Here is a 12,867-nt window from a genome sequence, read left to right as displayed (position 1 = left end):
AATAAAACTGTAATATTTACAGATGTAATATTTGTAATTCCTGCAAAGTAACATTTTTTACGTGATTTACACAAGGGAGGCTGTCAGCACTTGACAGTTTTGACCTAGAGAATGTACCTTAATCCAAACCTCAACTAAGACCCCAGTAGTTGCTATTGGGCGTATGGCTCGAAGAGAACATGGAGCTGTCATCTGGGCAACGCACCACTGTAGATTTAAGTCATGCTTCATGATTTTTGGTAAATGTGGATCTAGGTGTGATAGGGATAGACCAATTGATGGAGAGGGAGATAATGTGAGAAGGATAGACACAGCTCGAGGGTCTACATAGGATGGGAAAAGACCAAAACATCTTGAGCTGAAACCTACCGCTGCTCAGATAAGTGGGGGATTTCTCACTATTTCTTTAAAACCATGCTTCAGAACGAGTTTTATTTCACTTTCTGTCAAATCCAGCTCAAGTATGCATTTTTTAAAACACGGGCACATTCAAAGCATGCACACTAATCAATACATTATATACTGAGAAATGCATATACTGTATCCTAAGTAGAGACACATTTGATGGACAGACAAAAAAAACTGTCAAAGTCCTCAACTTATATTAAAGAAGACTTTTGGCCGCAAGGTAGGAAAAGGATCTGCCACCCGCTCTGGCCTAAGTACATGCGGGGGACCATGGCTAGGGCGAGGTCGGCAGAGCGGTTTCTCTCAGGGGCGTGGTAGGAGACTGAGGTTTTGGGGTCCTGTGTTATGGAGGGCTTTGTAGGCGTGTGTCAGCAGTTTGAAGTTCATTCTTTCGACGGGGAGCCAGTGGAGGTCGAGGAGGTGTTGGGTGATGTGGTCATGTCATGGGATGTCGAGGATAAGACTGGCTGTGGTGTTCTGGAGTTTGTACAGGAGTTTTTTTGTTGATTCTGGTGTAGAGGGTGTTTCCGTAGTCCAGTCTGCTGGTGATGAGTGCATGGGAGACGGTCTTCCTGGGGGCGGGGGGGGATCCATTTGAAGGTCTTGCGAAGTATGCAGAGGGTGTTGAAGCAAGTGGAGGACACGGCGTTGATCTGGCGGTTCACGGTGAGTGAAGAGTCGAGTGTGATGCTGAGGTTGCAAGTGTGGTTCGTTGGGTTGGGTGGGTTTCCGAGGCTGGGGGACCATTAGGCGTCCCATGCAGAGGGGGTGGAGCCGAGAATAAGGACTTCCGTTTTCTCAGAGTTGAGCTTCAGGCAGCTACTGCTCATCCAGGTTGCATAATATATAATAAGGGGTGCACCCAATATTCCAAACGCATCTGGGTGAAGTAAATAACAAAAAACAGAGTGATGCGACGGAACAGATCAAAATGATGTTTCTTTCAAAACATGAAGGATACCATAAATTACTCCTTCACAAAAAGTTACTTATATATTGAAATAAATCATCCATTAGTCATATCATTGTTTGGACACAGTTTCGCTTGAAAAATCTCTTTTTATCGACATAACAAACCAATTTCAAATATTCATCTCATACATAATTAAATAAGCAACAGTCCATTACTCGAAAAAACATACAAAACAGAGGACATTCAATCCATTCCTTATTCCCCTACAAAAAATATAATGGATGTAACCACTATTATCATAAGCATTCCATAGTATTAGAGTCGCCCCATGGGATAGTACTAGGGGGAGGAAAAAAAGTTTTACACCCCTAACGTAATTTATTGGTACTATCTATGTCTCAATTCAACCAAGAGTTTAAATTCATCCAGGTTGCAACGTCTTAGAAACTGCACCTGGTGATGTCGGGTTCCTTGGTGAGGGAGAGTATGAGCTGGGTGTCGTCAGCGTATGAGACTATGTTGAGTCTGTGTTTCCTGACGATGGTTGCGAGGGGGGCCATGTAGAAGTTGAACAGCGTGGGGCTGAGGGAGGATCCTTGGGGTACTCCGCATCTGATCTCTGTTGGTTCGGAGAGGACGGGCAGGAGTCTTATTGTTTGTGTTCTGCCTGATCACCAAAATTGTAGTTATGAGAAAACAAGAGTATGCAGTCCTAGGCCAACTCAGGGGAGGTGCTGTGGGCCAGCATCCAAGTGCACAGGCACACAACAAACAGCAGCCAGGAAACCATTGTCCAGTCATTGCATTAACTTACAAAATGGAAAAGTACTTCATTCCACACACACACTACTCCCGAACCCTAAAACCCCAATATACATCCTAGACACAATAAAATGGGATGTAGTTATTAAACGTCAGGCCTACTGGCTTTGTCACAGTGTCACCTCCATGTTGAAAGCAGAAACATGTCATAATAAACCAATGCCACTCCACTCAAACCATTAAGGATTGTACCATCTTAAAATGCATACAATTAGAAAACGTTTCAATGTCCTTCATTAATACGTGTATTGATTCTATATTGATGTTCTAATTGTCAATAAAGCATTTCACTTTTGAATCAGCTGTGTCTCTGATTCTCCCCCCCCCCCACCTTTTTACACGTGCTGCAAAGGATCCCTAGGACCAACCAACAAGAGTTCAGACACTCTAGAACCATCAGACTAAAGCATCAGCTCCAGGAGTGCTTGGAGATGAAGAAGGCTTTCGGGGGCACACATCTGATGACCTGGGAGCGTAAGGCTGGTCTAACCGATTTTTACTCAGAGATTTGTTAGGACGTGCTGCACTCCTGGCAGCCCACAGAACAACTCTGGTAATGTCAGTGGTGGCCAGTCCATTCTGCAAACGTTTCTGGCTCATTCCTGCCCCCCCCCAAGGCTATGTTTATTTTTTGGTGGCCTTGAGCCACAACAAAAACATGTTATATAAAAGCAGCCTTGGCCACATCTTTTTTCTTTTGGAATTCAGATGCCCATGGGGCAACCTGGATGTAGCTCCCACTTGGGCCCTCAAACCAACTGGTTCCCAGACTGGTCAGCAGAGCTCTCTATGTGTCAGTGCAGGAGCTAGCAGCTGCCTGTTTCCTGCCTGTGTCTGCGCAGGCAGGCAGGTGATGGCAGTGTGCTCCCTACTCCTCCCAGACACAGGTAGAGGTTCCTTATGCCCCTTGCAGGTTACCCGTCTAGTAACAGAAGTCAGTGGGTGCCCCTCTCTGCAGGCCCTGTCCTCAGAATTTCCTGGGGAACCCTTCTTCTTCAGAGTGCAGCAGTGGGTCCATTTTTCTACTGTCCCTTAGTGGACGTATGGGGTAATTTCACAGAGTACCACCCAGACTAAGTCCAGGTTGCTCCAGCATCCGAGACAAAGGTCTTCCTCAGGGTACTGCAAAATCCATTTGCTCTCTCTCTTCTCTCTCCCATGCAGAGGTTTTTAAGTGTGGCGAACAAGTTACTTACCTCCAGTAACAATATATCTGTAAGAGGCATAGGTTAGTTATAACTTCCTTACCTTCAGAATTACCCCCAGGCGTCAGACTGGTTCAGGAGAATTTTTTCGTCTGCAGTACCCCTGAGCGTCGAAAGGTGCCATCGGTCGGCTCCGCATTCGTTGTTGGCGTCGTGGTGGCCGGCAAGACGTCGCAGTAGCTACTTAGACACCACCCTCGCGCGCTGACGTCAGTTCTTTTACATAATATTCCACACCAGAAGCGCAGAGCCATGCAAGACACTGATCACTGGATCACAAAACTAGGGCCCTGAAAGGGGATTCCTTGATCCTAGAAGTCAGTCTGCAAAACAGGGAGGATGGGTGGGGCGGTAAGGAATCTATAACTAATCTATGTCTCTTACAAATATATTGTTACCGAAGGTAAGTAACTTGTTCATCTAAAAGAGACAATTAGTTATAGATTCCTTACCTTTAGAATAGATACCCCAGCAATACCAACCCCGGAGGTGGGTCTGCAAACCAAATTCACACCAGAAAGTCCTGGAGAACAGAACGGCCAAAGAAGCCGTCTCTCCGGACTTGGCTGTCCAGGCAGTAGTGTTTCGTAAACGTGTGCAGCGATACCCACATAGCTGCCTGACAGATGTCATTAAGGGGGACTAAAGCAGTGGTAGCTGCCGTCGCCCTGGTGGAATGGGTGCGCAATCCCACTGGAGGCTCCTTCTTTGCCAAAGAGTAGCAAGCTTTCATGCACAAAACGACCCACCTAGAGATGGTCCGTTTGTGCACGGCCCGACTTTTTTTGGCACCCACGTAGCTGACAAAAAGCTGGTCATCCACCCGGAATTACTTGGTGCGATCCAAATAAAATGCAAGCGCACGTTTTGGATCCAGGCAGTGGAGCCGCTCTTCCTTCTTAGAAGGAGGCGGAAAAAAGGTGGGCAAAGTGATGGTTTGACCATTGTTGAAAGAAGTAACCACCTTGGGAAGAAAAGAAGGTCTGGTTCGGAGGACGACCTTGTCCGGATGAAGAGCCAGAAAAGGAGGTTTTGAAGAAAGAGCTTGGAGCTCGCTCACTCTGCGAGTAGAGGTAATGGCAACCAGAAAGGCAGTCTTCAAAGTAAGAAGTCTGAGAGGACAGTTATGAAGCGGCTCAAAGGGGGCGCACATAAGGTAAGTAAGAACCAATTTCAAGTCCCTCTGAGGCATTATGAAGGGAATAGGAGGAAAAAGATGAGTAATGCCCTTAAGGAAGCGATTTACAACAGGGGACTTGAAAAGAGAAGCCTGATCAAACAGCCTAAGGCTGAAATGGCTGAGAGGTAGCCCTTAAGAGTGCCCAGAGCAGAGCCCTGCTGGGCCAAAGAAAGGAGGAACAAGAGAACCTCAGAAAGTGGGGCAGAAAGGGGATCCACAGCCTTTGCTGCACAACATACCACAAATTTGTTCCATCTGCAGGCGTATACCGTTTTAGTGGAGGGACGCCTGGCTGCCAAGATAACACCACAGACTTCGAAGGCAGTCAACTGTCGCCGCTAAATCTCCACGCAAGGAGGTGGAGGCTGGACAGGTTCGGGTGGAGGACCGTTCCCTGCTGCTGCGAAAGAAGATCCTCCCGAAGAGGCAGTCTGATCGGAGGATCGACGGCCATGTGTAATAGCTTGGGATACCAGACTCTTCGTGCCCAATACGGAGCCACAAAAATGACTTGGGCCCGGTAGTGCTTGATCTTCTTCAGCACTCTGAGCAGAAGTGGTATAGGCGGTATAGTGGTATAGAAGACAGCAACTCCACTCGCGGCGAAAAGCGTCGACTAGCGAGTGCCACCATAGATATTCCAACGCGCAGAATTGCTGACATTGTGCGTTCTCTTCTGCGGCAAATAGATCTAACTAAGGTTCTTCTGTCAAGAATTCCTGTCATACGAGGGGAGGAAAACGGTAACCGGCGAAAACGGACTACATCTCCCAGGATGCTTAGCGGTTGAGAGGTTATGTAAACAGGAGAGCTGTTACATAACTCAAGGGAAACACGCCCTTATGTAAACAGGAGAGCTGTTACATAACTCAAGGAAAACACGCCCTTATGTAAACAGGAGAGCTGTTACATAACTCAAGGGAAACACGCCCTTATGTAAACAGGAGAGCTGTTACATAACTCAAGGAAACACGCCCTTATGTAAACAGGAGAGCTGTTACATAACTCAAGGAAAACACTCCCTATAAAGGGAGGAACCGGGAGGTACAACGCTGTCGGATATTGTGTTCACACCGACGTACCTGCTTCGTGAAGAGCAGTGTTCCGGAGTGGTGCTCCAGTAAGGCAAGAACGGAGGTAGGTCGAGTCGTTACTCCCTGGGCCGTGTCTTGCCCCATCGTCACCTGTGAAGGACCCGGAAGCTCTACCGGTCAACCATTGAGCTTCGCTTTTTGACTCGGCTGAGTCCAAGCGCAGTGGCGCTTTTGCTGGTTGGAGTCGTAACTCCCAGCCCGACCAGAGACACAGGGACTGCCAGCTGTAACGCACACCAGGAGGTGTTTGCCGCGTTACAGACTCGGAAGTCCACAGGATCGATCGAGCGGCTGCTCTCGGTTCAGTCTTCTTGCTTGTGATTGGGGTATCGGTGACGCATCACCAGGAGGTGACTCCGCGTCCCGGTGCAGTCTGAGGAAGAGGTTGAGCGGCTGCTCCCTTCAGGTAGAGACCCCGGCTGGGTGTTTCCCTGACTCCTCGATTCTCCCCAACACTCTTCGTGCCCCTCACAGCCTACCGATTGGCATTGTCGGCCATTTCATTTCTGCCCTCTGTTGGCATACGCCGGGACCGGCGTATATGCAGAGGACGGTTAGGACCATCCGTGCTGTGGGCTGGTAACGTACTTAGCCTGGAGGATTCCAGTGACTATAACTTTTGTTTATTCTTTGTATTATATTTGCCTTCATTAAAACAACTAACCCTTCACTAGTGGTTGCGTCCTCATTGTCGTGTCTGTTAAACGATCCGGAGACGTTCAGGGCGTTACATCTTCCCACTGCCGAAAGAGATCTTGCATCACCTCCGACTGAAGACGCCATTCATGATCCATCATGCACCTGCGGCTGAGTTCGTCCGCCCTGGCGTACAGTGAACCTGCCAGGTGTTGAACGACCAGGGATATGCTCTGATGTTCCAGCCATATCCAGAGACGTAGAGCCTCCTGACATAGGGTCCATGACCCTCCCCCCCGCCCTGTTTGTTGCAGTACCACATGGCGGTGGTGTCATCTGAACACCTGCACTACTCTTCCCCGGACAGAGGGAAGGAATGCTTTCAGTGAAAGACAGATCGCCTGGAGCTCCAGAAGGTTGATGTGGAGCCCAGACTCCGCCGGAGACCAGAGGCCCCTGACCTCCGCCTCTCCCATGTGGACGCCCCACTCCCGAAGTGATGCATCTGTCACCATTGTGAACTCCAGTTGGGGAAGGGAGAGGGATCTGCCGCTGACCCAATCCTGGTTCGTTAGCCACCACTGCAATTGCTGTGCAGTGCCCTCCGAGATCTGAACGCAATTGGACAGAATCCCCTGATGTTGTGCCCACTGGAACTTCAGGTACCACTGCAGAGCCTGCATATGCCACCTGGCATGATCTACTAGCAGGATGCAGGAGGCCATGAGGCCCAGGAGCCTCAGGGTCCTTCTGACCGAAACCCGGGATAGAGGCTCAAAGATCAGAACCATAGCCCGAATATCCCGGACTCACTGCATGGGAGGATAAGCCCGAAACTGCGTCGTGTCCAGAACCGCTCCTATGAAAAGGAGCTTCTGAGAGAGATGTTAGGTGTGTGTAGCGATCGCCCACGTGGTAGCTCCCAAACAGACCCGTCAGCGCGGAGCACTGGAGCCCATTTCCAGGCTCCTACGACAAAAACGCCTCAGAAACTACACTTCCCTACAGGCACTGGGGCGCAACCCAAGGTTTGCACTACATAAGCACTTCCGCCGGAGGAAGGTGCTTGTCAATTGTAATTGACGGATTTTCATGGCGGATGGTGCTCCCCGCCGGACTCCAGCGAGAAGCATTTCCTCCTGTGTCGGGCCGAGACCCGTTTCCAGTGACGGCCCGCACTGCTGAGGAGAAGTGAGACGAGCCACAAAGAAAAACCTCGGAGCGGTTCAGGTAACCCGGGAATAGAAGCCCGTGAGCTTCCTTCCTTGACCGCGTTCTGTTTGTTTAAACGGAACTTCCCGTAGCGATGAGAAGGGCACAGGGGTGCTTTTTCTCGCTACGGTTGGAATCTAATTGATTTACTTTCAACGCTTACGGAGCACGTAAGCGTATCTCGAGCACTGCGAACCCTTTGGTTGGTTAGGGGGTCACAGGTGCATAAGTATACTTTGGCATCAGGGGTTACGAGTGTGACGAAACACTCACCCTGCATATCGAGACGTTGGGAGGCTTACAAACCACAATACTTCCACAAGGCTCAGTGTGGAGGACAATTCCATTATTCCTGTTTGTGGCGCTACCAGGCAGTATTTCATCATTACTTGAGTCAGTCTCTGTTTGGATTTGTTGACAATTCCCCTGTATTATGTGACGACAAAGGGCTCAAGGACTTCCCCGTGTTTAGAATAACGTGTAAGATTACTAGGCACGGTGACTAAGTAACCTCGCTACAAGGGGGTGTGTTCCAGGGCAGGAGCGAGACATTTACTGGGGTTTTTAGTACCAGTTCCTCCACTCCCTGGCAGAACTAGACGCTCCTGATAGCTGCAACTTGACGGGTGGGTATCAGTAGGGCTGTATGCAGATTCATACATGAAGTAGAGAGTTCACCATTACACCCGCTGTCTCTCTCTCCCCCGTTCTGCAGGTAGCATCCTTCAAAGAACGTCCTACCTCCCAGACAAGACCCCGAAGGGACCCTACTACTTGCAGCATCCTTTTTTGTTTTATCCTATTCCCTTTTTCCCCCGGGCCCGATCTCATGCAGCAGGGTTCTCCTTCCTCTGCTGGGGGTTAGACTCTAGGGAACTAGGGATTTTAACGGCTACCATCGTCCCTGCTGAGATCAAGGAATAAGGTTAGTGGCGTTTCTCTAGAAGTGTGCTACTGACAACCTAGCAGATCTGACAGTGTGGCTTCGGAACGTTGACAATGAACCCCAGCAAATGCAGGAGGTTCGCCGTAGTCTGGAGGTGGGAGACGACTGCCTGGGGCGAGCCCGCCTTCAACAGCCAGTCGTCGAGATAGGGGAACACTGGAACCTCTGATCTGCGCAGATGAGCTGCGACCACCAAACACTTTTATGAACACCCGAGGGGCGCTGGTAAGACCAAAGGGGAGCACGGTAACAAAGTGTTCGTGGCCTACCGTGAACCGCAGGTAACGCCTGTGGGCCAGCATGGCGGGGATGTGAAAATAAGCGTCCTGCAAGTCCAGTCTCCAGGGTCGAGGGCAGACAGGACCTGAGCTAGCGTCAATATTTTGAACTTCTCGTTCTGGAGAAAGCGGTTGACATTCCTGAGATCCAAGACAGGACCACCAAAGGGCATATCCATTAGGGTAGCTTGGACATCCCCGGAAAAAACAGTCGATCCAGGATTAGCGTCAAAGGGCTACCGACGTTGAAATTGTCCTGCCTAGCGAGTCGGCGGTGTCCAGTCCGCAGAGAATGCTAAACCTGGCTGCATCTCTCCCCTCAGCAACTGCACGGGAGAGTACTGCCTGGGTCTTCTCCTGCCACTGGGGAAGCACCTGCGCTACCATATCTCACACAGAGTGGGTGTTACGGCCCAACAGACGTGGTGTTTACCAACCGCAGTCCCAAGCTGGAGGAAGAAAACATCTTCCCAAGATGGTCCAGCTTTTTGGATTCCTTATCAGGTGGTGTTTTAGGGAATGCGCCTTTGGACGTCGAGGCTTGGACCACCAAGCTCTCGGGGGTGGGGTGTTGGGAGAAGAAAGTAGGGTCACCCGGAGACGGGCGGTGGCCTCGGGCAATCATCCTATGCACAGGAGCCCCCGTGTTGGGCCTGGACCAGGTGCCCAAAAGGATGTCAGTTAGTGCTTCATGAAACGGTAGCAGGAGCTTCGAAGAGCTCGCTGCCGGCTGCAGTACCTCAGTCAGGGGGTTAGTCCTGACTGCCAAAGTAGGTTGGAGCCTTATGGCTAGAGCAGTGGACCACGAAGCTGGGGAACTGAGTTTGAGTCTCGGCAAAGACGCTCAACATCCTGTGATTCTGGGCAAATCACTTAATCTTCCCGTGCCTACCAGAATTAAATGTGTATGTAATAACACTGGTGCTCATGCAAAGCGCACTGATACCCGATGTCTCGGGTCTAGTTTGCGCTATATAAAACTCTAAAAAGAAAAAGAAAAAGAAAGTAAGTAGCTCGAGGTTGAGAGCCTCGGCCGCCCTACGCAACACCACTCCGTAAGAAGCTCCCTCCTCCGTAGCCACGGTAGGAGGACACAACATGCCAATGTCTGGTGAGGTATTGAGACCACTGACATCCCCCAACTCCTCTCTCCAGTCCGGATCATACTCCAACTGGTCAGTAAAAGGGTCTCCAGACCCCTCCCAGTCCTCCTCACCCTCCTCTGGTTGCCAATCTGGCCTGAAAAAACCTGGGTGGAACAGGGGTACAAAAGTACCCGTCTGTGCTGGATCCGGCATCAGTCCGGCTCCGTGTCCATGTCGGGGTGGAGGCCGGGGTCGACGCCGGCTGGGGACACAAACGGCATCGGCTGCGGGCGTGGTGCCGGTTGAATCAACGCTGGTGTAGGTATTATGAGGTCACCCGGCACCGATCCAGATCCAGTCCTGGATCCAAGGAAACCCTGCGGTGCCAGGGCAGTAGCAGTCGATGGCCCAGGAGCCCCAGCCGAGTCTGCAGGGCCCGACGGCGCACCAGCGGAGTCGGGCTGCCCAAAGATGGCATGCATCGCTTCGTAAAAACTTCTCAGCTGGGCAGGGGTCGCTCCGGGTCCCAGAAAAGGAGGGAAAGTCACGGCCTCTATATGCTGAGCCGCGGGAGGGGCACCACCTGTATCCCTTGTCGCATCGGCCGACGGACTGGAAGAAGTCGAAGAGCGACGATACTTCTACGACTCCTTCTTCTTCTTCTTCGACTTACCTGAGGAATGCAAAGACTTCAAAGACGAGTGGTGGTCATGGCTCCGCGACCGGTCCCTCGACCTCCGGCGCGACAGGTACCTCGAACGGCACGGAGCCGACTGCCGAACCTCGGGAAGCTTACGGGACCGCTCCCGCAAAGATTTCAGATTCATGGTCCGGCAGTCCGAACACGACTTGGGATCGTGGTCGCATTCCAGGCACCACAGGCACATGCGGTGCGGATCCGACACCAACATCAGTTTTCAGCAGGAACCGCAAAACTTGAAAACGGACATCCCTGATGTGCACCAGCAGTCGGAGACTCAAAAACAGTGTCGACAAAAGTCGGCAAAAAGTCAGTCAAAAAGTGACTGGAGGTACCACTCTCTCCGGATGTGCGCTGGCTGGCGCGGAAAAAGAAAGAACTGACGTCAGCGTGCGAGGGCAGCTTCTAAGTAGCTACTGCGACGTCATCCCGGCGACCACGACACCAACGACGAACGCGGAGCCGACCGACACCACCTTTCGACGTGCAGAGGGTACTGCTGACAAAAAAATTCTCCAGATCGAGTCTGACACCTGGGGTAATTCTAAAGGTAAGGAATCTATAGCGAATTGTCTCTTTCAGATTGGAAAGTTTCAGAAGACAAGCAAGTCTACAAAATCCTGGGATGACACATCACTCCACCCCTGACCCACCCATCCTTGGGACATTCGAAGATGATAACTTGATGTGGTCTGTTGAAAGACCTCTCTGAGAGCCTGAAACCATGCCCGAACGACTACTGCTGCTACCTAGTCCCTTCCCTCCAAAACTTCAAATGATGTCTCCTGTGATTGGCTCAGGAGCTATGACCTTCTCCCCCTTAGAAGCAAACATCCCCCACCCAATGGGGAAGAGGATTTTAGGGGCTTTGATCCTCTGGCTGGCCACCAGCGTTTACATGGCCTAGCAAGGGAACAAAAACCAGGAATCTAAATAGGAGTGGAGTCAAAGAAGTATGAGAAATCTTAAAGTGCCAAAAAGAGTTCAGATATGAGTGATATTAAATATGCACTTTGAATCCATATTGACCAGAATATAGTGAGCCACCCAAGTCTCTACACTCAACTATGGCGAATCTGTCCTCTGGAGTAGATTCCACTCATAATATATAATACAGTAAAGCACATGTCCTTTTTAATGAAGCACTACAGACTTACAATAAAAACGCCAACTCACAGTATAAGGCCTACAACACCTGGCCAGCACCAGTCCCAAAAGTGTTGCTTTTGCTACAGGTTACCTGTGTGCAGACACTGGGCTGGGCGGTTTTTATAAGTTGGATACTGCCGGCTACCACTCCCCATCCATTTTAGCAAAGTTTACAGTGAGTGAGACTGTAGTCCAAAAGTAAAAAATCCAGGGGATTAAAAGGATCTGAACCAATTTCCATGCAGTATGCATACCTTACCTCGTGGATGGTGGTGCTCCCCAGCCAGGCACAGCCTGTTGCTGCCACCCAACCTCCAGCCACCAGGCAAGGATGTGGTTTACAGCCCGCTCACTCCTCCTCTTGGAATTCGACCTGATGTACCTGTCTGGGTATCCCCACAGGAGGTCGAACTGGACATCGCTCATCCACTGAGCATCAGTCCGCAGGTAGCGTTTGTTTCTAGTGTTGTTGGGACAGGCACGCCCTGTGGTGCGGGACACACAACCAATCTCCTCTGGTCTGTAGTTACCAAAGTTAAAGGGAGCATCATAGAGCTGCTGCGCTGTTGGAAGGCTTAACCGCACCCCACCATATGAGGGCCACCACTGTGCATCTGAAGCATACATAGCTCCAATTTAAAACCCTATGGAATAATACAAAATTAACATTATTGACGCTTTGCATTGTATAAACGGAATGAAGACTAGACCCTACACATGGTACATTGACTTATCTTTTGCTTTTTCGTACAATAATTTTAACATCCTCGCAACAGATATTTGGAGACCTTTGGTTTCTTGTGGTACTGACTATGGCCGTACAAGGTCAGAAACATGGATAATTGAGTGCACAATTCAATTCAAAACAATCTTTGTTGGGGCAGGCAGCCATAAAAGATGCATAAAATGAGAAAGGGATTACAAATATTTCACTGATAGAAATTAAACTCCCAGTCATTAAAAATCAATTAAAAAATATATTAAGTACAAGCATAACAAAGAGCGTAATACAAGTAACAACAATTATTCCTTAGGCAATTTATAGAAATAGCAAAACATAATAAAATGAACTGTAGATTGTGCAGAATGGATTTCGCGCAGACATGGAGACGGATCCATCCATAGACCCATCTTTAGGATAGTGACTAGTAGAGCATGAACTAAATTCAGCCTAAAAGGAGTTAACAGAAGTATGTGCTGAATAGCAACAGTGAATAGAAGTTACCGATCAATATAAGA

At 49.7% G+C, this 12,867-nt stretch overlaps 1 protein-coding gene across 2 annotated transcripts in view; it reads right to left on the bottom strand.

Annotated features, from left to right (window-relative positions):
• LOC146869193 (decapping and exoribonuclease protein-like) overlaps positions 1–12,867 on the bottom strand; it is a 97,488-nt gene that overhangs the window by 68,254 nt on the left and 16,367 nt on the right. For both annotated transcript variants that reach the window (XM_085643122.1, XM_085643117.1), the window contains exon 2: positions 11,888–12,272. In XM_085643122.1, coding sequence (XP_085499248.1) covers positions 11,888–12,255 — 368 coding nt within the window. In that variant the 5' untranslated portion in view covers positions 12,256–12,272. The remainder of the gene's footprint in view (positions 1–11,887; positions 12,273–12,867) is intronic.

The sequence above is a fragment of the Triturus cristatus genome, chromosome 1_1 (assembly GCF_964204655.1).
Source record: "Triturus cristatus chromosome 1_1, aTriCri1.1, whole genome shotgun sequence".
Taxonomy (NCBI): domain Eukaryota; kingdom Metazoa; phylum Chordata; class Amphibia; order Caudata; family Salamandridae; genus Triturus; species Triturus cristatus.
The sequence above is the reverse complement of the archived record's forward strand: the minus strand, read 5'-3'. Positions and strand labels throughout refer to the sequence as shown.